General features: G+C 36.3%; 3 protein-coding genes across 3 annotated transcripts; all 3 read right to left on the bottom strand.

Annotated features, from left to right (window-relative positions):
• Positions 1 to 3,510, bottom strand: LOC116032375 (probable nucleolar protein 5-2). The gene is made up of 8 exons (XM_031274888.1): positions 3,323 to 3,510; positions 3,183 to 3,224; positions 2,555 to 2,734; positions 2,316 to 2,480; positions 1,907 to 2,107; positions 932 to 1,429; positions 708 to 842; positions 1 to 626 (listed from the first exon to the last, which is right to left on the bottom strand). The coding sequence occupies exons 1-8, from the start codon at positions 3,398 to 3,400 to the stop codon at positions 258 to 260; spliced, it is 1,668 nt and encodes a 555-aa protein (XP_031130748.1). The 5' UTR covers positions 3,401 to 3,510; the 3' UTR covers positions 1 to 257.
• Positions 3,511 to 15,153: 11,643 nt separating this feature from the next.
• On the bottom strand, positions 15,154 to 16,714 carry LOC116032814 (receptor like protein 29-like). The gene has a single exon (XM_031275532.1). It carries the CDS (start codon positions 16,695 to 16,697, stop codon positions 15,288 to 15,290), a length of 1,410 nt encoding a protein of 469 aa, XP_031131392.1. The 5' UTR covers positions 16,698 to 16,714; the 3' UTR covers positions 15,154 to 15,287.
• A 984-nt stretch (positions 16,715 to 17,698) lies between these two features.
• Positions 17,699 to 20,406, bottom strand: LOC116032862 (glutathione S-transferase 3-like). Its single transcript, XM_031275603.1, has 2 exons — positions 20,045 to 20,406; positions 17,699 to 18,238 (listed from the first exon to the last, which is right to left on the bottom strand). The coding sequence occupies exons 1-2, from the start codon at positions 20,375 to 20,377 to the stop codon at positions 17,903 to 17,905; spliced, it is 669 nt and encodes a 222-aa protein (XP_031131463.1). The 5' UTR covers positions 20,378 to 20,406; the 3' UTR covers positions 17,699 to 17,902.
• Between the last annotated feature and the right edge of the window lie 6,792 nt (positions 20,407 to 27,198).

The following is a 27,198-nucleotide window of genomic DNA, read 5'->3' as shown; positions in this document are numbered from 1 at the left end:
GAAAATGCTAACAATCCATAAATCCATTGAAGGTCTTCTTGAATTCATACATTGCAAAGGAGATAAGAGCCATTGCAGCAGATGCTATTGTCTCCTTGATCCAACTAAACTAATCTCATAACATGTAATTCTCTTCCAACTTGGACCAAGGAAACACAAAACGCAATAGAAATGTATAGATATTCCTACACCTGATAATGCGACAATGCACAATGTTACAGCACAGAGATTGCAGATACAGTTTACCGTGACAGTAGTTATTCTGCAGTCTTCTTCTTCTTCTTCTTTTTATCTTTCTTGGTTGATTCAGGTTCTTCTTCTTCAGCCTCTGAGTGCTTTCTCTTTTTCTTTTTCTTCTCTCCCGCTTCGGCATTTTCATCATTGTTCTGCACTTCCTCACTTTCAGCTGCTGCATGCTTCTTCTTTTTCTTCTTTTCCTTCTTCCCTACCTCTTCGCTTTCAGGTTCTTCCACAGCTGCTTCCTTTTTCTTCTTTTTCTTCTTCTTCTCCTCAATGGCGGGGGTCTCTTCAACCGCTTCGGCATCCATCTTTTCTTGCTCCGGCTCATCTTCATTAGCAGTCGGCTCAGTATGTCCAAGAACAGAATCTGCTGCAGGGTTGTAAGCCTACAAAGAAAAGACGAGTCAATAACTCAAATGAAGCAGAATCTACAGAACGAAATTTCCAGGTAGAATAGGGAGGCACACCTTAGCTGGAGTTATCAATGCCCCGGGACCTTTCTTACGATCCTTATCATAAACCTCTATCTTAGGCTTCCCTTTAGCAGAGCCTGCTGAACGACCCAAATCTCTGCCTTCTAAGTTTCTTAACCGTGCTTCAAGCTGCAAAAGACATATCATAAGATTGGAATACTACAAGAGACTAAGAGGGCATGGATCCCTATCCTAAAAAGATAAAACATCCATAGTACCTTGGCCCGGTTCTCCAATCCCATAGTACTATCCTGGCTATCTCCAAGAGCATCATATCGAATTGCCAAAGCAGTCTTGGCAGCAAGAGACCGTGAAATTTTACCCTTGTGTTTTGGTGCGGCCTGACCAATCAATGATGCATGGTATATTAGCCCGTATTTAGGCGTTGCATGTTTCGTTTTCAGAGCCCTGAAGAGAGCCTTTTCTGCGCCAAGTATCTGAACTGTGCTTCCAGGCTGCTTTGCAAGATTCAACAAGCTACCACCATGGGCAATAAGACGAGCACCAACAAGTTCTCCAACAAGAGCGGTGAGATTTGGAGCAATGGTATTCATCCTGCTCTTCAAATAATCATACAACTGTCCTCTGTACTCTGAAAAAGAGAGAACCTGACTGCATAGGTCTTTAATATTCATCAGATCAAGGTCACTAACTTCAGTTCCCATGGAAATCATTGCTGCCTCTTTCAGTTCTGCCTCAACCTCTTCAGGCAGTATCTATTAACATTTCAAGAAAATATTTAAACGAAGGTTCTCATTACATCATAATACAATGAAAACATTTTCTAAAATCAAAAGAAACTGCCAATATCATTTCCAAAATCCCAAATATGTATTGCTTCGGGCTCAGACAAATTACACCCCAGCAAATATCAACTACATACTCAAACAAAAGTCAAATGCACTAAAGAATATAAATTGCTGGTCATAATCAGGTAGCTAGCATGAAGAAGAACCTAATCAAGAGGTGTAGGCCATCTGTTGAACATCATATGATAGTCATTATGGAAAAACAAGCAAATCCATAGCATACATATCAAGGTTTTGCAGAAACACACATGTCATCTAGTACAAAGACCATCAAACAGTTGATCTGACAAGAGATTCACGGTTCTCTTCTAAATATGAACCTAGCCCAACTTATAGTACAAATCTAAAAATAATGAAAGATAATAAATTGAGGGGAGAAAGAACCTCAGAAAAATCAAGCTTTGCAGCATTTGTACGGTCACCCATCAACTTCACTGTTTTGGCATACTGAATATTGTCTTGTACAATCTTTGCAAGCTCAGGGAAATGCCAACCATACCACTCTCGAACTCTCATAGCATAAGTGTTTAGCTCCTTATCAAGATCATCCAACAAGCTGATGGCTTGGACAATCATTGTGTCCACCTAGAAAGAATATAGCATAAATGATGGCACCAAATGAATAAAGACTCCAATAGAAACCAGCATTGAAATTTATTGGCCCAAAGTTGCACCACTCAAGTAGATAAGTTGTATATAGTCCATTTACTGGGTTGAAATAAGGGTACACAGATGCAGCTTACAAGAAGCATTCAAAACAAATACTGAGTGGCAAATTACAAAGCAATTTTACCTTGTCAGGGCTAAATTTCAGCTTGTATCTTGAAAGGCTGTGAGATAAACCCAAGCTCATTGGAGCCAAATCTTGAACAGCTAGACCACTTATCAGCTCAGTTAACTGATTCCTCAATCCTCTCATCAATTCCATGACTGTGCTGTTGTGCACACAGTCAATTTGCTGCAGGCAAAAACTTGTTTAAGATTAGAGGAAACAAAAGCTACTAAAGATCTAGACAGGGGTAATTGTCAGACCAGTTTCTCCTTAATTGCATTTCCAAGCTTCGAATCGGCTACAGCCAGAGTTTCACCATCGCAATGAGAGCGTAAAAACTTGCGCAGCCCTTTGCTTGGCTTACTATCAATCAACAAAGTAGCTGCTGACAATGCTTCCGATGTATTTTCAAACTTAGAGAAGGCTTTTAGCTTCACAACCTGTTTCCAATCAAACAAATTAGACCCAAAATAAGGAGTGCTACCCTGCCTGCCAACTTGAGTATCATTCCCTCATCATAAATTTTCCAGCAACATGGAGCTTCTTAAACCCAATTAGATCCAAATTAAGCACTCAGTTAACTTGCAGTGCACAAACAGATATCAGACAACTAAAACACAAAACTTCAGGCAACCATCCTACAGAAAACCAACTAATATTTCACATAACATTACTCAGCACACAAAACAGAAAATTTTCAATCCTGAATTCACCTCTACATTATTTTCTCCATTACCTGCCATCATCAAGTAACAAACACTCCAACTTCCAAAACAGTTTGATTACAGAGAATTTTTTTTTAAATTCAATCTTTTTAATTGTTCTTTCTTTTTCATAAACGAATGAGTCATATGTAAGAATTACGAGCAAAAGAACGAAACACCGCACCTTGCGAGCGGTGTCAGCTGTGGAGAACTCCTTCCATAAATCCTGAGAAAGAACAACTCAATGCCTTGAGCATCCATCGGAGCAAACGAAAATGGAGGAAACTAATACATACATAGATACATGCATGGATAGATACATACCTCGACTTTGGAGAGCTTGCCCTCATCCAATACCTTGAAAAGGGCAAAGCCCGCTGGCGTCTCAAACAGCACCAGCATTTCCTCGGCTTAACGATGGTCGAAACCTAGCAGGAGCAGCCAAACGGTGTGGTGGAGATGAGTTATTAGGGTTTTAGTAGCTGCAGGGGGACAAGCTTTTAGGCTTTTAAACAGCGATGGGTTTTGGGATTCTAGGGTTTTACCAATCCTCATGTCCACAGAGAAAATCATCTTTTTTAATATACAATTCACCCCAGTTGTTTTTATTGATGTTGAAGTAGCCCCTGTATTCTTCAATATTATTTAGGAAAAAGTGTCAAATAGGCCACTGAACTTGTCGCTTTTGTGCAATTGGGCCATTGAACTTAAAAAGTGTTCAATTCAACCATCAAACAAGCAAAATTTGTGCAACTGGACCATTTTTACAAAAAATTTTAATTCAATTTGAATTAAAAGCATTTCAATATTGACTCCCAACTAGTATGGTAGAAGAAAATGTCACTCTTAATACATATATGTTTGTAATATAATTGGATTTACCAGAAAATTTTTGTAAAAATGGTCCAATTGCACAAATTTTGCTTGTTTGATGGTTGAATTGCACAGTTTTTAAGTTCAATGGTCCAATTGCACAAAAGCGATAAGTTCAGTTGCCTATTTGACACTTTTTCCTATTATTTATATTCCCCTATAGTATTTGTTAATTATGGCGTGCCTCTGATAGATGTGATAGAAGTGGTGTGTTAACAAGTGTCTAATTACTTTATATTTAGTAAAATACTTCATACATTTATATATTATTTTATTAAATTAAATACTTCATACAAGTGTCTAATTACTTTATATTTAGTAAAATACAATGTTAATGTGTGACAGGATAATTGGGCAAGCAGCACCCTACCCGAATCACAAGCAGGTAAGTGGACTCAGGAGTCAAACGGTCACCCGTTATACTTGAGGAGATGAGTTATTATCAATAGCTCCACTACCATTGAAGGGAGCTCCAGTACCATTGAAGGCTCACCATCATTGAACAATCGTTACAAGTCACAAAGAGTCGTTGTATCTCAAGTATAAGAGGAGCCCTGTTGTAGAGGAGAGGGGGACTTGGCTTTCTGACACACAACACCACTGTCCTAAAACACTACTGTACTGACACTAGTTACTCATTGTACTGAACTATTGTTACTCCACTTATCAAATATATACCGGTAACATAATTACCATCATTGGTGCTCTCGTTGAGAGTTGAGGCCAAATCTCAGGCACAGCTCTACATATTACAAAAGAATGCCACCCCGGTGCCTTCCATGGCAGGGCGTCCGCCTCCTCAAGTAGGGTTGCCTCCTCATCCACGTCGTCACCTCCTCATCCACGGCGTTGCCTCCTCTAGCAGCGCCTCCTCATCAAGTGATGACGCCTCCTCATCCACGGCGTCGCCTCCTCAAGCGGCGTCCTGCTCATCAAGTGGCATCGCATCCTCAAGCGGCGTCGCCTCCTCATCCACAACGTCTCCTCCTCATCCACGGCGTAGCCTCCTCAAGTGACATCGCCTCCTCAAGCCGAGTTGCCTCCTCATCCACGACGTCGCCTCCTCATCCACGGCATCGCCTCCTCAAGCGGCATCTTCCTCATCAAGTGGCGTCGCCTCCTCAAGCGGCGTCACCTCCTCATCCACGGTGTCGCCTCCTCCTCAAGTGGAGTTGCCTCCTCCTCAAGTGGCGTCCACAATTATAATACCCCGTATTTTATTAACATTATCCTAAGGCGTTGACATTCCTAAGTTATGATTTTCAGATATTTCAAAAGAATTTTTATAAGTGAGTATAGTTGTTATTAAGTTGCGAACCTACGTACCGGTCACGAACCGTAAAAATTTTAGGAGCTGGTATTCAGACCCGGTTGTCCTAGGAAATGGATTTTTAGACACCATACTATTATTCTTGAATTTCCTATTTAATTAAATCAGCTCATAGTAGCGAAAATTTATTTTGATCGTACATCGCTAAATTTCGCGGTGTACCGAACCTAGCCCAATTTTGAGGGTTAGTCTGGAATAAATTTTTAGTTTCGGAATTTATTCTATCTGGATTATTTTCTACCGAAAATTCATCTGTTTCAATCCCGATCAGTCCAAGTTGAGATATTTTATTATTTTATTAATTTTTTTCCCTTACCTTATCACATAAGCTAAATGTGATTATAAAAGCATTTTTTCCCCTTTTCTTCTTCCTATTGCCGAAATGAAGAGAGAGGGAGAGAGGGTGTGATCTTCATTGTCTTCTTCCATGAATACCTTGCTTCCATAGCTAATTTCCTTCACATCTCTCAACTATATTCGGTAAGATTCCAATTTTATTCGGTAAAAAGCTTTATAATCCTTCCTAGAGCATGAATCTAAGTTAAGATTTCTTGTATGTTGTGTTATGTTGTTGGTGGAATCATAGGGTTTTAAGGTGAAATTGGGGAAATCAACTCCAAAAGCCTTCTACGAGAACTAGTAACCCGGTTGAGGTAAGGAATTCCCTTAAGTTGGAATTAGTCACTTGAATTTGGATAATTGATTTTTGGTTGAAATATGGTGTTTTTGAGCTTTGGAAATATTTTTTTATACATGTTCATAGCTTGGATATGCATGTATATGTTATATTTATGTTCATATGAGCTTATACTTGTGAGAATAGTGAAAGGAAATCAGGGTAGATTCTGGCAGTAACTTCCGAGATTTATTGGGAAAAATTGGTAAGGTATTTTGATCCTATTTTTTTTTAGACATGTAGTTCTATAACTGTAGAACCAGCATATAAAATTTCATAATGATCGGAGTAGTATAAGTATGGTTTTCGAATTTTTCTCCAAAACTGGTCCAGAGAGAGAAAAATTCCGGACAGCACACTGCCAAGGGCAAAGATGGAATTTTCTGTGTTTATTCGCGGACCAAAATGACCAAAACTTTTTACGGACATCAAGTACTATGAGTTGGGGTTCTACCATAAAAATTTCAAGTGAAAAAGAGTTCGGGAACTATTTTTACCGGCTCAATCTTTCGGACTGCGCCAAGCTGAATTACTGTCCAGAATAGGCGGAACGTGTTGGACGCGCGTCCAGTGGAGTCCAGTAGGTTCGAGAGTAAGATCAAATTGTATAAGCTTTGATTATTATTATTGATGTTTAGATGATGGGGTTGTAATGAACCTAAGAGGTTATGAGAATGATGATGATGTTATAACATGTTGATACATGGGTTATGAAATGGTGATAAAGTTAGGATGGTTATTACTGATGATTGTAATGATTATAGATAGTAATTAGAGCTTAATTAAGGACTTAGTAATTAATGATGGATTAACAATGGAGTTCAGGAGGTAATTAAGCTCTAATTATAGTGATTAAGGAATGATAACAGTTATTAAGGTTTAATGACTGGATGAATAGACGGAATGGTAATTAATATATTATCAAGGTGGGACTAATTATTTGAAGGATTATATTTGATGATTATTGTGAGATCTTTGTTATGGGCAATACTCTCTATTTGGTGGTTATGTTGAAAGATTGGAACTACTCCTTTCGAATTTATTTGGAGAGGTTGTAATTCTCTCTTTGGTTATTATTTTAAGAACTTGGAAGTGATTCTTTTGATTTGGGGATTGTTGGTGTTTACTTGAGGATTTAAAATATCTCTTTGGTAAAGATATTATGGTTTAAAGGAATTTTGAGTGGTGATGATATTACGATATTTATTAAGGAAATTGTTATATGGAAATATTGAGATAAAGATTGAATATGGTGAATTTTGAGGAAATAGTTGTTGAACGACTTTGGATTATGGTTAGGTAATGACTTTACCTCAAGTTACGATCTAATGGTGTTGATCATGGTGGAAGTTGTCAATGGAAATAATGACAAGGACAGCTATCTATTATTAGTTAATGGTGGAACCATGATTATGGATCACCGACGATGATTGGATTGTAAGATGAATTGAGATTCATGATAAGGAATAAGGTTAAGGATGTTAATATTAATGGTGCTATGAATCTATTGATTCATAAATGATTGACTATGGGTTCATACTATTATAATAATAGTATTGGAAATGGATATATGTAGTGTTAGTAGAATATACAAGTGTATAACTAGCTGGATTGAATTCAAGTATGAGACTTGAATATGAAGTATATCCAAGAATATCCTAGTATTGTATATGATGAAGTATCCGATGAGTGACCAGCTTGTGTCCAGTTATACTTTCTTCCAATCTTTGCTCGTGCTTGAGCCATGTTTGAAAAGCCTCTCGGCAAGTAAAAATGTTTATAAAACTTACATTGAAAAACGTATGCTATTTTGATATAAAGGTTGTCAAAACCTTATTGTTGAGAAAATGATGTTTGAAAAGCCTGCGGGCAGAGAAAGTCTTTTGAAAATCCTTCAGGGGCTAAAGAGGTAGCCGATTTCCAATATTGGACTCATTTGTGAATTATGTCCAAAGAAATGATTGTTGTAAGAGAACTGAATGAAGGATCACGTTTTCAAACCCTTAGTTTCTAAAGTGAATTGAGGAGGACCTTGATTGACCTACGGGAGGGCTTAATTGCCATGGCCCGGGGTTGTTGATATGATTGACCTACGGGAGGGCTTAAAGTGCCATGGCCCAGTGGTTTTGTTTATCTCCCTTGACAAACCTCATGGGAGGGCTTAAAGGGCCATGGCCCAGTGGTTTTGTTTATCTCCCTTGACAAACCTCATGGGAGGGCTTAAAGGGCCATGGCCCAGTGGTTTTGTTTATCTCCCTTGACAAACCTCATGGGAGGGCTTAAAGGGCCATGGCCCAGTGGTTTTGTTTATCTCCCTTGACAAACCTCATGGGAGGGCTTAAAGGGCCATGGCCCAGTGGTTTTGTTTATCTCCCTTGACAAACCTCATGGGAGGGCTTAAAGTGCCATGGCCCAGTGGTTTTGTTTATGTCCCTTGACAAACCTCATGGGAGGGCTTAAAGTGCCATGGCCCAGTGGTTTTGTTTATGTCTCCTTGACAAACCTCATGGGAGGGCTTAAAGTGCCATGGCCTAGTGGTTTTGTTTATGCCGTATGACATGCAATTCATACTGAGGGCGAAGTCTATTCGCCGGGTACTGTATCACTCGTAAGCTGCGGTTTGCGGGGGTGTGCACACTTAAGTATGGTTACTCATGAAATATCGGGCAAGATTCGTTTCAATGAACCTAGTTAGGCCAACTAGGATTCATTGTAACGATCCGGTATAGATCCAGGGGAATCGATAAGATACAGGGGGATGCCAGACATTGACCCCGAGTCGAGACCCAAGTGGAAACGAGGGGACAAGATTGGTTGCTCCTAAGGCCTCAAGCTCTCAAGTTAAGGAAACTAAGGATATATTTTTTATAATGAAGGGTAGTTACGCTGTAACTACGAGAGAAGAGAAAGGTGTTAAGGGCTAGCACTGAAGTATGCTAGCGAATTCGTTTTCTTGAGATGATTAGTAAGGAAATTTCCCTGTGATGAGGGACTGAAAGGAGAAATGATGAGTGGGAAAGATTAGAAGTTTTACAGTAGAAAAACTTATGATTTTCAATATCTATTTGTATTCTCAAATGATTTTGTCTTACGAGACGAGTGGATGTTGTTTCACTAAATGTTTTCAAACCTTTGTCTACTTTTGAGTGACATCGGATTTCCTTACTTAGCCGTCGCGCTAACTGCACTTCAATGTGTTTCTTATCAGTTGCAGATTAGTGTGGGCCCCTGTAGCCGATGAGCTCGGAATAGAAGGGAAGTACAGGTTGAGGTCTACTCTTTGATGTAGATAGGGATTGTTATTAATGTTGTAAGTTTAGCCTGTGCACTTAGAGTGGAGTTTGTCAAAGAGGTGATAGAATTCACTCTAGGTGTGGCGGTAGCACCCGGTTTTCTGTTGATATGATGTAAGCTTCCGCAGCGTTTTATTACGGATTTTGTAATAAATGTAAGAGTTGAAAATTGGGGTGTTACAACAATTTTCAGTGTACCTAGTGGTCATGGTCCACCGTGACTAATTCCGTAAAAATAAAATAAAATAAAATAAATAAACTCTATTCCCTTAGGGCCGGCACGAGATCCGATCTTGCTAGCTACCTGACGAGATGGTGTTTTCAAGGTAAAGCTAAAGGCTTTGTTACGAAAACACCACACTCTATTCTCTTACGGCCGGCATGAGATCCGCTCTCGCTAGCTACCTGACGAGAGAGTGTTTTTCTGAGTCAAGGCGAAAGCTTGGTTTCAAAAACACCACACTCTACTCCCATAGGGTCGGCACGGGATCCAATCTCGCTAGGTACCTGACGGGAGAGCGGACCTTCGACCGGGCCTACAGCCGGTCGAAGTGAGCTCGCACACAAAACACCAAAAAAAAATAAAAAAAAATTGGAACTGGGTCGAGGCCATACCTCAGCCACAACTGGCGGAGGCGTGGCCTCGTCCACTCTTGGCCGAGGCCACCCTTGGCCGAGGCTGACCTCGGCCACCTTTGGCCGAGGCGTGGCTTCGGCCACTCTTGGCCAAGGCGTGGGCTCGGCCACTCTTGGCCAAGGCCACCTTTGGCCGAAGCCGACCTCGGCCACTCTTTGGCCTTTTAAAAAAAAATTTATTCATCTCGCTTTGCACTATTACTACTCCCTAGTTGACTTGACTACGCTCGCAAACTGGGGAGTATGGGGGCTGGTGACAGGATAATTGGGCAAGCAGCACTCGACCCGAATCACAAGCAGGCAAGTGGACTTAGGAGTCAAACGGTCACCCGTTATACTTGAGGAGATGAGTTATTATCAACAGCTCCACTACCGTTGAAGGCTCACCATCATTGAACAACCGTTACAAGTCACAAAGAGTCGTTGTACCTCAAGTATAAGAGGAGCCCTGTTGTAGAGGAGAGGGGGGACTTGGTTTTCTGACACACAACACCACTGTCTTAAAACACTACTGTACTAAAACTAGCTATTCATTGTACTGAACTATTGTTACTCCACTTATCAAATATATACCGGTAGCATAATTATATTACCGTCAATGTGTTCCAATGAGTCAATGACCTTGTGGTCTAGTGGCACGAAATAACTCTCCTAGATGAGAGATCATGTGTTTGAGCCCTTATATATACTACATTGTAACAGAGTAACTAGTATTTTATTTTTTTTTAAAAGTCAAAACAATAAAGGGTCGTTTGGATTCTTATTGAATCAAATTGAGATATGTAATATAAGGTTGTTCTTTAATACCATCAACATTTTTTCATTCAATTTTTTTTATTAACTTTCACTGCAGAAGAACACATTTTTATATTAACTTTCACTACAATACTAAGCATGTACGGTGCACTTCAATTTTGTATTAACTTTCACTGCAAAAGAATCAATTCCTATATTAGGCAGAATGGGATTCAGTAAGAATTCAAAAATAATTGCTCATTAAAGGAGAAAGTGAAAATTAACATTAGCAACGATTATAAAACCAATAAACAATGTTTTTACATACATATATATATACACACACACTTACGATACGAGAGATAAACCAAGGATATTAAAGGTAGAGTTTGTAAAATAGCAAGGCTGTAAGGGAATCTTACATTACCTAAGGAAATCAAGAGTTTCACATTTCCTCCAAAATAAGGAAAAAGCTTTCCATAGAAAAGTTAGAAAATTTTAACAAAACACAGAAATATCATATAACTAGCTAAAGATAACCTTTGTTATCTTAGATAATCTGAACCAAATGTCCCTAAGTAGTATAACTAATGCTATCACTATCAACCCGTTGTTGCCACTGCCATCTCCGATACATGTTCAATTTCACAATCCATCAATTTTTAAGGGGCTCTTCTAACAGTTAACACATCTGAGGTGGGTAAAATAGCAGAGCATGCATGATATGCAATGCTTGCCACAAGAAATTATTAACCTTCGGTGGGACTAACAAATTCCACACGTAGTCTAAGGCTAAATCTATACTACCATTTACCTTACATCAAATTTTAAGTAACCATCACGAGATGGGTTTATAGTCACCATATATATCAATATATCAATACTAATTACTATCTCTATCCCATTTAGCCGTTTATTATTTTTTGACAAAAACCTTGGGGGTTGTTTAGTAAAGTGGAAAAATGGAGAGTTTTCCAGAAAAATATAAAATTGGAGAGGTAGAAAATGGAAAATGGAAGATGTGTTTACTAAATTTGTTCTTCCAAAATCTATTTCCATCTCCTTTCTCCATCTTTTTTAAGGAATTTGGAGAATGGAAAAACCAATCTCTCCAAATGGAGGAATGGGATAATGCGCATGAACAGTGCATTACTTGGAGGTCTCAACATTGATTCCAACCAATAGCAATATGCTTTCTATTTCCCTTTTGCGCCTTCCCTCCAGTTGCGCACAACCCCACAAGCCCCTATGAACAACATTATTATTGTTTTTGTTATTGATTATTGATTTTATTATTATTATATGTTTGCCGTGTTTACATTTAATTACTAAATTATTATTATTATTATTATTATTATTATTATTATTACAGTTTTTTCTTCCCATTTTGTGCTTCTCACATTATTTATTATTATTATTATTATTATTATTATTATTATTACAGTTTTTTCTTTAATTATTATTATTATTATTATTATTATTATTATTATATGTTTGCCATTTTTACCTATTATTATTATTATTATTACTACTACAGTTTTTTCTTCCCATTTTGTGCTTCTCACATTTATTATTATTAGCGTTTTTCTTTAATTACTATTATTATTATTATCTCAAGAACGTAAACCCTAAGGAATAGCCTCTGCAACTTCCGTCTTCTTCCCCTATTTTCGGCGGTCGCCGCCGCCACCGATTGCTTAACGACGGCGGAGACCGCCCCTTCCTCTTCATCATCCTATCGTCTCCCTCTCCCCGTCTTCTTCTCCTCTTCGTCACCGGCCATTTTCCACCTCCACCGCATCTCAGTCGTCCGCCACCGCGGCAACACCTCCGTCTTCCACCATAGCAGCAATCCTTCCGCCTTCCACTACCGTAGAAACTTCCCAAACGTAGCTACTCCGTCCGCTCCCTCTGCAGATCTCAGACCTGCCACCACTCACCGCCGCACGCCACCAACGCTGTTCCTCACCACCACCGCTGCCGTCTATATTTATAAATATATATTAATAATAAAACAGTGGGTAGGGTAATAGGTTGATAGCCTTGAGACCTGTGCTTCTCGAGCTCTTAACTTCATTGTCCTTTATCCTTTTATTGTCTTGGTTTGTCTCCCTCTGCATAGTTTCTGCAGTTATCTTCCTCTGCATTGTTTTTACAGTTTATTATTTTCCTTCTCGTTATATTTCGAGGTTCGTTTTGGAGTGCTTCAGGATATATAAGGTCATGGCCAGTGTGATATTCATCCTGATCGAAGTAGACGACAAAAGAATGCCTCTCATGAACATCAGTTCAGTTGGGAGGATACCCACTGATGAACCGGTCAAAAGGACAAGGCTGGATATATACCTTTAGTTGGGGAAAATGTCAATGGACTTCAGTAAGAAGAAAAAGACTCAGGTGATTTGCAAGTTGTTTCATTCAGAGGTCGACTTGTACACATTCGGCAAGGCCATCAATCATTTGATAAAAGTTTTAAGGTCCTATAAGGACCAAAACTCGCTTGTAACACAGTCTGCGAACTTAAGTTTTATTAGCTTAGCTAAAAAATTTAGTTTTTTGTCTGACGGTATAGAATGGCTTTACATTCCATTGAACCTTGTTGTACTTGTTCCTATTATTTATTAATGAAGGTTTATTATTATCAAAAAAAATTATTATTATTATGTACTCAAATTATTTACTAAAATGATTGAAATAGTTATAATTTACTTAGTAATATGTTTTTATCGACTTTTGTTACCTTTTGTACATTTGAATTTTTTATTTAAAAATGAAATTATTATTATTATTATTATTATTATTATTATTATTATTATTATTATTATTATTATTATTACTAGTAGTAGTACTACTTTTGTTTCATATTATGAAATTTGTATATGAAATCAGAAAATTAGAGAAATGGAAAACTGGAGAAATGGAAATGGAAAACTGGAAAAATGGAGATAGAAAACTGGAAAAATGGAGAGATGGAAAACTGGAAAAGAAAAAACAGAAAAATGAAGTAAACGACCCCTTGGTCTTTCAGATGAGAGCTTACTTACTTACTCTCTCTCTCTCCTTTCCTTCTCTCTTCCACATCAACTAGGATTCCTGAAAACCACACCAAAAATCACAATTGAGAATACCTTAAGAACAATCACATTAGTGATTTTTTCACAATTTTTGAGGAAAACATGGTTTATGTGGAGGAGAGAGAAAAGTTGTTGTCTTCATATCAGAGTGGTTTTTTGTGGGGCCTGCCAAGAGAGAGAAAAGAGAAAGAAGAGGCGCACAAGCATGCGTGGGTTGCACAGACCGTGCCCGTTAGCGCACCCGCAGCTCTCTTTTTTTTTTTTTCATTTTTCCTTCTTCTCTCTCCCAATTGATACCTCAAAAACCTCAAACTATTGAGGATGCTAGGCCCTCCCCATTTGTGTATTTTGCACAGTTAATATGGGGGTTTTTTGCGGTGAAAGCAAGGCCCACCTTGAGAGAAGAGATGCGCCTCACCTTGCGTGAGGCGCAACTCTGTCACCTTTTTTTAACAATTTTTTATTTCTTTTTCTTTTATTCTTTTCCCACTCTCATTTTCTCATTCTTAATCAAATCTGTAAAATCTCCTCAAAATCTCAAACTATCGTGGATGGCCTAAGCATCTAAATTTGTTAATTTGGCAGTCAGACCAATAATTTAAAATTAAAGAATAAAATTTTTTTTTTATTACCTATTATATTTACACTAGCCTGCCAAGACTAGAAGAGAATCTTTGTCAGCCTAATCAGCCATCATTCTTGTCAATGCTGATCTTTTCTTAATATTGGCTTATCTTTTTCTCTATAAAAGGCTGGGGGCAGCAAAACTATACTAACTGATGGGACTGAGCCCATACACATCTCCCTACTAAATAACAGTAAAAGTCATGACCAAAAAGAGAGGCAATTCACGGCTCTTCTGCCCATGCTTTATGTTTTGTCTTACCATTTTAAGTAGACTTGGCTATGCTATATTGCTATAGTTGGTTCAGGTGCATAGTTTGAATCTTATCAAGAATGAGTATAGATTGAAATATGTAGCTCATTCATACATATTTCACAATTTAACATTTCACCAAAGTTTTAGTATATTAATAGATGCAGGTATTAAGATTAGGGTGTATTCTTTTAGTAAAAAAATTTCCATCCATGTGTAAGAGTATGCTCAATAGTGGATTTTTTTTTTTATTGGCTTTTAATGAGTTTTTGTAGGTGTGATTAGGATAGAGAAAATGAGGGGAAAAAATCAAAAGAGGACTGTTTTAGAAGAAAGATTTATTCTCAAAAATCCGGAATAATCTTCTATCGGGGATGCTCTAAGGTATTGTCTTAACATTTTAAGTGGATTTGACTAGTCTATAGTTGGTACAATTGATAATCGTAGAGTGTGGAGTTCGATTCCTACCAGGAATGGGTATAAATCAAAACACATAGCTCGTTGAGACACATTTCACGATTTACCTCTCCACCAGAGTTTCATGGTAAGACCTTATGAATGTCTCAAGATTAGGGTGTAATCCTCGAGTAAAGATTTTTTTAAATATTTGTATTCATGTATAAGTTTTTGTCTTAACATTTTGGTGGGTTCAGAGTAGAAGTATAATGTATCATTAGGCACTGTATTTCATATGCAATTACTATTGTACAAGAAGAAAATGACCCATGAATGGTAAAACCACAACAATATTCACCAACCATTTGAGGACCAAATGCTAAAAACCAAAATTCTAGATCAGAGTACAGATGAGAGAACCAAAGTCCATAACATACTGGAAAACACAACCTTTTGATGTAACAACCCATGACTACTGCAGCTTGATCCCATCTCACCTTGGCCCCAAGTTGGCTTCATTTTCTTGGAACCATTTGTGTGCTCTGAATCACTTCTGTTACTGCTTGCAAACCTTGTACCAAAACAATAACTATGTAAAAATCTTGAAGTCTGGTTTTTCGTGAATTTTTGCAACATTTGTCTGGTGCATAACCCATTGTTCTCCCTGAGGTCTAGTCTTTCCCCAAGCCTTTGGATGAATTCTTGAGGAAACATCAGCTCTCCACTCAGCTTGTTTTGGCTTAGATTGAGCAAACCAAGGTTTTGAAGTGTCCCTAAATCTTGAGGCACTGTCCCATTAAGGTTGTTCTTGTCTAGGGACAATGCTGTGAGGTTTTTCAAGCTGGAAAGTGATGAAGGTATTGGACCTCTCAGCCCACACTTGGAAAGACTAATCACAGTTAATTTCAGTAATGAGCCCAAAAATGGAGGGATTTCTGCATTTATTGGGTTGTTTTCAAGTATAAAGTACTGTAATTGCTCCAAACCTGATAGGCTTTCTGGGATTGGACCAGAAAGAGAGTTTTGACTGAAATCCAACAAGGTAAGCCTCTTTAACTCCCTCAGTTCTTGAGGGAGCATGCCTTGAAGATTGTTTGAGCTGAGGTCAATTTTCTGAAGATTCTGCAACCCACCCACAGAATCTGGCAAGTTTCCAGTGAACCCATTCTTGCTAAGATCCAAGATTTTCAAGAATTTGAGCCCTCCTATTTCCCCAGGGATTGAGCCACTCAGATTATTGTAACTCAGATCAAGCTGCTCCAGATTCACCAGCCCAGAAATCTGTCTGGGGATTTCACCTTCTAGGCTGTTCTGTGCCAAAGACAGGACCTTTAGGGTTGAAATGTGGGATAAAGTTGAAGGGATTTCCCCTGTGAGGCCAGGGTTTGAGAGCAGGGAAAGATGTTGCAGTGAAGAAGATGAGGCAAAGAGTGAGGGTGGGAGGGAGAGTGGGGCAGTGGTGAAACAGCTGAACAAAGAAAGGGTTTTGAGGTAGGGCAATTTGTGGAGAGAATTGGGGATTTTTGCAGAGGGTTTACATGGTGGGGTGAGAATGTCAGGGCCAATGTGAATCTTGGTGACATGAAAGATTGAAGGGTTTTGGTTTTCTTGTTGCCCAAGTTCACACTCCACCCCTGGCCATGGAGTTTCTGTGCATGGTAGGGGGTGGAATTGTGGCCATGTTGGGTCCTCCAGAAGAGAACCCATCACCTCAAATAGCCCTAACAGCTCTTCTTCCTCCATTGCACTCCCATCTCCATGAGCTGCCACTGCAAGAACTCCTACTAGCACAAGAGACAGCAATGCCATTAGAGAAAGAGTGAGTTTCAAATTATTCGAGTTTGCACAAAATGTGAGAACACAGAATAATTTATCTGCCTCAGTACCTAATGTCCCCACTCCCATCCGTACTTATACACTCAGCAACCACGACCAAGTTAGTCAGGTTATAGTGTGATAATTACAAAATTTCAAGTTCGACTCTCAATTGGAGCAACGTATTGACCTTATTGGTTTTAGTCAGTCAGCTATGAACAATCTAGACTAATTTATCTATTTGTGGTCATTTACCGACTAGGGTCATAAAACAAGGTGTGACTACGTTTCCTTGGATAACCTATCAACTTGGAACAGTTGGTAAACATACTACTAATATAACTGTAGTATAGGAAATCTAGACTAATTTATTTTCTTGTGGTCATTTACTGACAATGGCCATAAGACAATGTGTGGCTCGATAACCCATCAATTTGGAACAATTGATAAACATACTACTAATACAACTGAACATTTCCTTCGATAACCTATCAACTTGGAACAATTAGTAAACATACTACTAATACAACTGAAAAATAGATGAATTTATGTGTAACGTTAAAGATCTCTAATCAAACGTCTTCAGCTAAATTTAAACAAGTGTCACAGTGATAAAGATATCGAGTGGTATACGCAAAATAAGAAGGTTGTACATGAATAGGCAAATCGAATTACCCGAAATGTAAAGTGAGGCAGCAGACAATATATGTCTGGTTAGCATGCAGGAGAAGATGAAAGAGCAGACATTATATTGCTGCTTCTTGAAACACTAAACGATGAATTTTTCTTGAATTTATTGATTTGTGTCGTGACAGTCAATAAAAGAAACATATATGTCTGCATAACATGACCGGACAGTATAGCTCTAGTCATTTGTTGCTCTCACAATGACAATATGCTCAGCATGCTCTGAACCCTGGACCACACCACCATAAATTCTATAAATTAAACTCTCGTTTTAATGTTTTTTTTTTTTCTTATTTGAAAACCTCTCGTTTTATTAATGTTAAATGCTGCGCAGGTAGAGCGATGCATAAACTTTCTCTTTTGACTAAACTTACTCCTCAGTAAAGTATGGTGCCACTTTAATTTGTGTCTTAGTCACAGTTCCTAAAGCTAACTAAAAGCTGAAACTTCATCATATATAGTTCTTGTGGAAACTTTAATTTGAGTACAACAACATACTAATTTTTGAATATTTATTCAACCCCGTACCATATCTTATGCAATTCATACATTTTAACTGAATCGGGAAGAATCTTGGAGACACTTGGTCTTTCCATGCACCTTTTAACCCAGGCTGATATCTTTGGGCACTCTTCCTCCAACTTGAACTCACCATGACTTTCATACCCATAGAACATGCTAGAAAATGGGATGAAAGCCACATCAAAGAACCCAAATTTCTCACCTCCAAAGTATGGTTTGTCTCCCAAAACATCTTCTAATTGTTTCAGCTCACTAATCAATTCCTCCTCAGCTTCTTGTTTGGCTTCACCTTTGCTCTTCAAGAACGTTGCTTGTGTTGGGAAAAACTGCAAATTAACCGCACAAATTATCATCTGCTTTAATGCGTCACCGTGATTTATCTTTTCACAATCATATCAGACTCAAGTCTGTATTTTGACTTTTGAGTATGAAGAATGCTATAAAAAAAGAGTTTTTTCCCAAAATGGTCCATCGACAATTGCTCATTCTCAATTTTGCATTTCGACTTTCAATTGCACCTAATATGGTCCCTCGACTTTCAAAAACTCACCCAATTTGGTCCTCCGTTACATATTCCGTCAAATCAGTGTTAAAATGGAGGGCATTTTCGTCCATTTACCTATTATTAGCCTAATAAACATTGAGAAATAGTTGATGGACCATTTTGAGAATAGTCAAGGGACCATTTTGGGAAAAACTATTTTATTTATTTCATTTTTGTTTATTTTCATTTTTTAGACTATAAAATTAGAATTTCTATACATTTTTATCTTACAAATATAAATAGTTAAAATCGCGCAATCCAACCTCAAAATTTTTGACTTTCTTTACAGACTTTTCCCCTCTAAATATACAAACTATTCCTATGAAGTTTTACAATAAGTTCCGTAAATTTCATAAATACTCATATACTTTTTTTTTTTTTTATGTTCATAGACAATCAATCACTATGTATCACATTAAATATTACTTTTACCATTGAAAATAATATATTTTTTTCAAGCATAGACCCCAAAGAGTGTAAAATGTAGGGAAAATATTGGACCGAAAGGTAAATTTTTCTAGTAAACTTCTCAGGTGAGCCGAAAAGTAAAATCTCGTCAATGTTTCCTGCAATATTTTCCGTATTTGATTTTGAAATAATTATTAAATTTTATATTAATTTACATTATTTAAGATATTGTATGATATCTTTTATATGTTTTCCTCTTCTTTTTTTTTTATTGATTATTAATTATTAAGGCAAGTATAATTTATTTTGTAATGTGGACACATTATTTTTAATAATTTTGATTTAATTAAATTATACCTTAATTATAAAAATCCTACCTAATAATTTTAGTATGTTACACGGGACACAATAATTATTATAAATAATGTTTAATAATTGTCAATTTGTATTCAACAATAAAATTTATAGTTAATTTTTAAGTCAATCATAAAATCTTTTGTGCTGTGGGCACATTATTTTTAATTATTTGAGTTTAATAATATTATATCTTATTTATAAAAAAATTCAAAGTAATATATTTAGTACTACAGATGTGACTAAGAATTATTTTAATCGGTGCTTAAAAAATGAGTATTTATGAAATTTACGAAACTTATTGTAAATCTGCATAGGAATAGTTTGTATATTTAGATAGAGGGAAAAAGTCTGTAAAAAAGTTAAAAATTGTTATGATGGATTGCACGATTTTAACTATTTATATTTGTAAGAAAAAAATGTATAGAAATTCTAATTTTATAGAGTCTAAAAAATGAAAATAAACAAAAATGAAATAAATAAAATAGTTTTCCCAAAATGGTCCCTTGACTATTCTCAAAATGGTCCCTCAACTATTTCTCAATGTTTATTAGGCTAACAATAGGTAAATGGACGAAAATGCCATCCATTTTAAGACTGATTTGACGGAATATGTTACGGAGGACCAAATTGGGTGAACTTTTGAAAGTCGAGGGACCACATTAGGTGCAATTGAAAGTCGAAATGCAAAATTGAGAATGAGCAATAGTCGATGGACCATTTTGGGAAAAAACTCTATAAAAAAACATTATAATAGGTGAAATGACAAATATACCCTTTAGCAGATATGTAACTATGGGACAATGATACTAAAAGAGTAACTAACCTTATTGTCAATGAAATGAGTCCAGAATCTTGCAGTGGCTCTCTCATAAGGATCCTTTGGCAACAGCAAAGGAAACCCATCTTTCCAAATCTCATCAATGTACTCAAGAATAGCAACCGAGTCACAAACCGGTCTCCCCTCATGAACCAGTATGGGAACCGATTTCCGAACCGGGTTCATTTCAAGAACCAGCCGGCTCCTCTGAGGGTTATTTAGGTCTTCTTCCTTGTACTGATATGCAACCCCCTTCTCCTCCAAAGCTATCCTGATCCTCATTCCAAACCCATTAGCCCAGAAATCTATGACCGCAACGCCGCCGCAGGTAGTTGCCATGTTAATTAAGGTTCTGTTGTCGTCGTTGAATGTATGAAGGAGAGGGTGACGAGGTACTTATAGGCCTCGTATTCATGCCACGCAACATTGATCATTTATTGTAGTCTAAGAAAATGATTAGAATAATATTGGCGGCTTTGACTTTCATAGTAATCTACATGTCATTGCTTTCATCATTGATGCTCTTGGGCGGGGAAATGTTAAGTGCAGCCCACTACATATCATAAATGAAAGAGTTTTGATTAGCCAACATCTATCAACTTATTTTGACTAATCCAGCAAGTTCAGAGCCATAAATTAGTGCGATATGATAGGCCCAATTATGGATGTGTCAATAATGGAACTCGTGATATTTAAATACAAGAATTATGTTGTACTTCACAATTATATCGTGATACATATTTATATATGATCATCTTTAACCATTAAGTTATGCACAAAATGATGAGTTTAGCTGCTGAAAAACCAAATCCGTTAGTAATATATTGGTGGCAAAAATAATCACCGAGGAACTAAAATTACTGCTTCACGTATAACTTAGTGGAATAGTGGGTTAAAATTGTCACGCATATAACTTAAAAAACTAAATTTTTAGTACATGTATAACCGAATGACAAAAATACAATCTTCTTTAATAAAAAGTGTAATCCACCTTTTTTTTTTTTGCTGATTTGATTTTCTTAGAAAATAGAGAGAAGTTTTATAACAAAAAAAATAAAAATAAGAAAAGTTGGTACTGGGGCAGTTTTGGGGAGTTGCATGCGTCCCTATCCATTCTGACCGCACTGATACGTTTCCCACATAAAAACATCCTCTTTTTTTTTTTCATATTACGAGAAGATAACTGACTGAATTCTTAAGTTTCTAACTGTAATTACGACACGACTCAAGATTTAAAAATATATATATATATATATATATATATCAATTGGTTCTTGAGAGACAAATTATTAATAAGGATGCAGAATTAGGCTTAGCAGTCGTTGTGTGATAGTTACACTTAATGTAGTGAGTTTGTAGGCACCAAACATTAGCCTGCCCACTTAATTCAGTTAATTGACTGATGAGTCATCGTAATTTATCACCTTTACAAATTCTGTCTGATCATGTGTACGGTCAGAGCGAGTAAAAATATTTAGCCTACATGTTTGGATATGATATGGTGCTACTGTTGGAAGAGGTTGAAGAAGGCCAAGTCTAGCAGCAATTGATGGCTAAGGAATTGTTGAGCAGGAGTTGAAAGGCTAAGTCCTGCACCCTATCCTGAAAAGTATATAAGAAAATAAAGTTAGGCTCTACAAGCGAAACACTGGTGCCGAAGGTGTATAAACTGCTCTAAAATTGGCAAGGAAATGGGGATATATGAAGAAAGGAATACCAAAAGATGAGGTCTGTTGTCAATTGGGCCATCCTGTTAATTAGTCAGTTTTAATATCCACACACTGAAGCATCACTGTTACCGTTCCAAACGGAAGGTCTCAGGTTCGAGTCCCATTCCAATCAAGGATGTTGGCATTATCATGTTGTTTGAGCAGATATTATGTATAGGTTAGATTGTAGTACTCAAAAAAAAAAAAAAAATATCCACACACTGAAGCATTTTGTCAAAAGTTAGTGCTGTGGTAGCAGATAAAGATGTTATGCTTTGCATTCAGGCCGGAGAGCATGAAAGGTTACTAATTACAAATTGATTTTAATGTCTGTGTAACTAACTGCTCTATACTCCTTGATATGTTCAACAGTAGCTAGCTTGCATTTTTAAGGGCCGAGGATGCTTTAATTTGCATTCAATCTTAAGTAATGTGAATGCGTTGTATGTACTATCAGTGCACGGAATTTAGGAAATAACTTGCCAGATAGTTGCTTGATAAGTTAGGGATTTCTTTGTAGCTTTTATCTAATCTGGTTCTCTATGAAGAAGATTTCTGGTCATATATGCTGCAAAATAAATTTCCTGTGTATGTGTATTCAGCCATTTTAGCAACTTGTATTCTGGTGATGACTAATATTAATTCTGTTTTTTATTTGGATCACAACTAGTTTTGTCTGTCTCATATATACTAGGACATGTATGCTTTTAAGCTGAGGTTTACTCTGTTAGCAGACATGCTTTTTAATGTTTGTATACAGCACGTACATTTGGAGGAAACCCGCGATGCCATTGCATCTTTAGATGTGATAAGAGACTTGCAGATGGCCGGGAACAGTCTCCCATACTATCTCTAACATAATCGATGTGGCTGCAGCTGGTATATATGGAATGGCTAGCTCGATCTTCATAAATTATAGAATTCCCTATGTGTTTTTTTTTTAATCATTTGTTGTTCTTTAGTTGGTTGTGATGTTCCACTTTACGTATATCAATCCCTGAATGATTTGCTGAGCTTGCAAGTGAATTATGACTTAGCTAGGGATAGTGTCAACTGAAATTTAGGTAAAAGTGCACAAGGAATGGAATGGAATGGCTTAACCATCTGATCTGCCTCCTCCAAATGATTTTTAGCTGAACAATAATGATCCCACCCAGCATCATTATGCTTTCCTTTTAGTTCATCCATCATTCCATAATTCCTTTTTGGAGTTCATCCATCTAAACCAAACTCTCATCTCACACCTGCTGCTGCTGCTGCTCATCATGTGCTATTTCATCTTATTGTCTGTCAACTGTTTTTGAGTAGTACTGACTCTGTTACAATGTAATATCTGTTCATAGCTACTTTCTCAACCTATTGAAGCACAAAGAGTCACCATTTGCCTCCACTGAGGCTCGAACCCACTCCATCATCCATGTGAGAGTGTAAACCGGGACACCGAGTGCCACTAGTCAAGTTGGTCAGACTGTTGGTTTGGTAATCACAAGGTTCTAAGTTCAACTCCTAGTGGATTTGAGCCTGGGCCAATAACTATGGCAACCTAGCACCTAGGTTGATTTACCGTTTGTCAACTAGTATACACACTCGGATAGTGGCTTTTACGAGATTACTTATTTCACCCAAAATAACACACTTGACTGTTAGGGCTGGATCTGGGATACAAGGAAAGCATTCAATTAGCATGCTGTTTCCCATTCATATTATTCAAAGGGAAGAAGCATATGAACTTAGGATTTCCAGAATATTTTTGACATTAATGATTGATGTTGTGTGTGGAGTTGTGCATACAGGGGAGACAAAGTGGAGACAGAATAATGCCCAAAACTTCTGGTGGGCACTAATTATGTGGCTAAAAACAGCATCTTTATTTTATATAACATTATCACAAAGATGGATCATGTTAACCCTTTATAGCTCTCTACAAATCTTGGTATAAAATATAAACTGGGACCTCTCTATCTCATCTCTGCATTATCTCAGCCTCTGAGCTGGATTTTCATTATTGTAGTGTGACAAAACAACTTATTATGTTAAAGCTTAGCTTAGCTGTTTAAGAAGATGATTAGAATAAGTATATATTATATATCTTCAAAATTAAAAGTCTTGACCTGCAATTCTTTATTCTCCTGTGACAGATACTGCTGCACTTGTGTTCTTCTTTCTCAATTCTTTCTGTTTCTGGGCTGTCATTTATCAGTTCAAGTTTTTAGATGTTAAGATTAAGAGAGTTTGAAAATAATCAAATTCAATATTTTTAAGTATAAATTTAGCAGTTGTTCATAATTATATATATCTAGTGTATGCCAATGATGATGTCTTTCTAACTTTAGTTTTGAGCAACTATTGAAAACTTCATTATGGGAGAAATTTTATATTCGTAAAGTTTAAATTCGATATTTTAATTTAACAATCGTTGAATTGTATTCGTCTTGATGTATCATTTTGTACATAATCTTTTCTTTTTTATTATTTTCCTTTTTAACTATTTATTATTGATCATAGCGTAGCACAAAAGCAAGTTGCATATTGCATAGTTTTGAATGACTCAACCCCATCATTTATCTCTTCTTTCTCCATCTCTCTTTTAGCCTTTAGAATACCTTAAAGCAATGTGGCATTAGGTTCTTTTTGTCCTCTTCACGACATCATAAATATCCTTCTAATAATTTCTTGGCTTAATATTAATGATTAAAATTTAAGAATTACACCGTAATTTCTAATGTTTCATCGTTCTTAATCGTTGCTTATTGCCTAGACTGGTTTATCTTATTGTAATCATTTGTTGGTTAAAGTCAAAATACGAATTTTACCCAAAGTGTATATTTCAGATAGTAAGGAAGACTTTTCCATAAATCAAAAGATTTCTAGTTAGAAATTTGTGTGTCATCGAGCATGTTATTATATATTGATTTACTTATTAAATTGAGTATTTTATAAGGAAAAAAAATATTGTAATGTATGGTGTAGTAAGAAGAAAAGAAAACTAAAAAAAATGGCATAAAGAATATTTCGTTACAATAAAGTATTAACCTTTTTTAAAGACCACGATTCCATGACGTTGCAATGCTAATTTAGAAGACTAGACGTTACATGTTGAAAAGGCATATGCACTTTAATTCTTCCCTACTTTATGAGTTTTGGCACATTGGGTGAATGGCATGCTTTGTATAGAGTATCTGTACATGTATATTAATTTGTGTTGGGGTGGGGGTGGGGGTGGAGTTGGTGGCATGCTACGTTCAAATAATACATTTGATTTAAAATAACATTATTTTTATCACCGGCAAATAAGCGAAAAAAAAAAAAGATAGTTAAAAGTTGCCTTAAAATAGGTAGTTGATGGAGTATAACATGATTTTCATATTTAGGAGATCATCATGAGTTTGACTATTGTCAATACTTCCTTGGTCGAGCACTTTTCGATTCTTGTCAAAACTCTCTCAATCGAATACAAGTAAAAGGAATTGGTACTGATCAACACTTTAGAATTTTCCTATAAATTAGTGAACAAACTGGGTTTTTAACTAAATAAATGCAATTTACTAACTTAAAGTGTAACTAATTTTAGCATTTTACATTTTTTACCTCAAATATGTTAATGTAATTTGTTGTTTATCAAACACTAACTTATCAAATCATTAAAGTTAAATAAATCACTATCTACCAACACCCCTGTTGTTATCACTTTATATTGAGTTAAACTAGCTAAAATTCTGCACAATAATAATCTCGTTAAACTTAATAAGTGTATGGAATTTGACATGTCTTAATATAAATGATAGGTTTTAATAAATCATCAAAGAGAACAAAACATAATTCCTATTGTCCATCAACTAGCTATAACAAGTCAATTCTTATGTGAACACATAATTGGTTCCCATCATCAATTGCAAAAATGTTTGGGGACCATTCCCAAGACCATGGTGGACTGGTGATAAACACATGGAGAATGAAAAATAATGTGTAATAAATACACACACATAATATGGTATTTGATCTTTTCTTGCTCATAATTAAGATGCAAAATTTTCTTACCTCATTGTCATATATTTCGGTCTAATTAAATTATAGTGTGGTTGGTGTTCACAAGTAGCACATCCCATTGAGTATGGTAAAACTCAGCTCCAACATTGCAGCTATCTAGTCTCGGTAATGTGTCATTACCTGCAATCTATCACCTAAAAATCAACTGAGCTATAAGTGTAGGAGCTGAGTTTCACCACGACACTAAAAATATGCGATGCTACACACGCGCAAGAGTTGACATGGACATGGATTGCCCATGGATGAATGTTATTTATATATATGTCAGCAATTCATTCCCTCTAGCCAACTAACATTATTTGTGTGTCCTCCAATCATACACTTATGTTGGGATGGGAATGCTATAAATGGTGTGCAGAGAGGCGACGACGCGCTTACGGCGGAGCCCCACCGTGCAAGCGGTGGTGGCCTGGTGGGGGGTTTGAAAGGGACAAATTGTTTTCATCGTTGAAGGCGTAATAATGGGTTATGGCGTTGTGGGCGTATCCTCCACCCCCTTTCCACTATAAATATCACGTCTCTTTCAACATTTATTTATTGAAACTAAAACGTAACCGCGATTCAAAATGATATATCAAGATTTGATGAGTTCTTTTATAGTATCTTTTTATTAAATTAAAATTTATGTAAGTGTAGCGAAATGATACGATATTCTTTTTCGATTTGATTAATTCTCACGCTATTACTGAATAAAAAGTAGAAATATGTTAGATTATAATGCGTGAACTCTTTTAGTTATCTGATTAATTCGTGATAAAATTATACAATAATTTTATGAATTTTTTTTTAATAGAAAAGAGTATAATTTAATATATGTATTGCACGTTAAAATGTACTATTAAGTAATGTATAAATTCATTGATTGAAAATGGTGTCATTTTCATAAAGACGCAGTAACGCCATCCTTTTTAATACAGACTATAATACTAATCCTTTCACTAATTAAACAATTAATTGTTGTCCTGTCTAGTTGATGGAGAACCTTTTTGTTTTTTTTTTAATATAATAATTTTGAAAAAAAAAAGTTTTTGAAAAGAGTTTTGTGTTAAAATAATTTATAACTAGGTGATAAAGTCATCAATTATACATTTTCTTAAGTAACAATTTTGAATTCAAATTTTATGAAACGTGTATCTTGATATAATTTGTAATTCTAATAGAGATTGATATTTTTAGTCTTTTAATTGTGATTGTATAGATCTAAGTATTTAATTATTTACATTATAAAACTAATCTCTGATATAAATATTTAGTGAATTTTATAATTACTACAAACTTTCATGTTTACAATACTTATAAAATTAGTCCTGTCATTTTTTTTATTTTTTAATAATCATCAATATGTTATTTATTCAAATAGATAGATTAATAGATCAATTTTTATTTTTATTTAAAGTATATATG

This window comes from Ipomoea triloba, chromosome 10 (assembly GCF_003576645.1).
Source record: "Ipomoea triloba cultivar NCNSP0323 chromosome 10, ASM357664v1".
NCBI classification, from domain to species: domain Eukaryota; kingdom Viridiplantae; phylum Streptophyta; class Magnoliopsida; order Solanales; family Convolvulaceae; genus Ipomoea; species Ipomoea triloba.
This window is presented reverse-complemented; position numbering and strand designations above follow the sequence as displayed.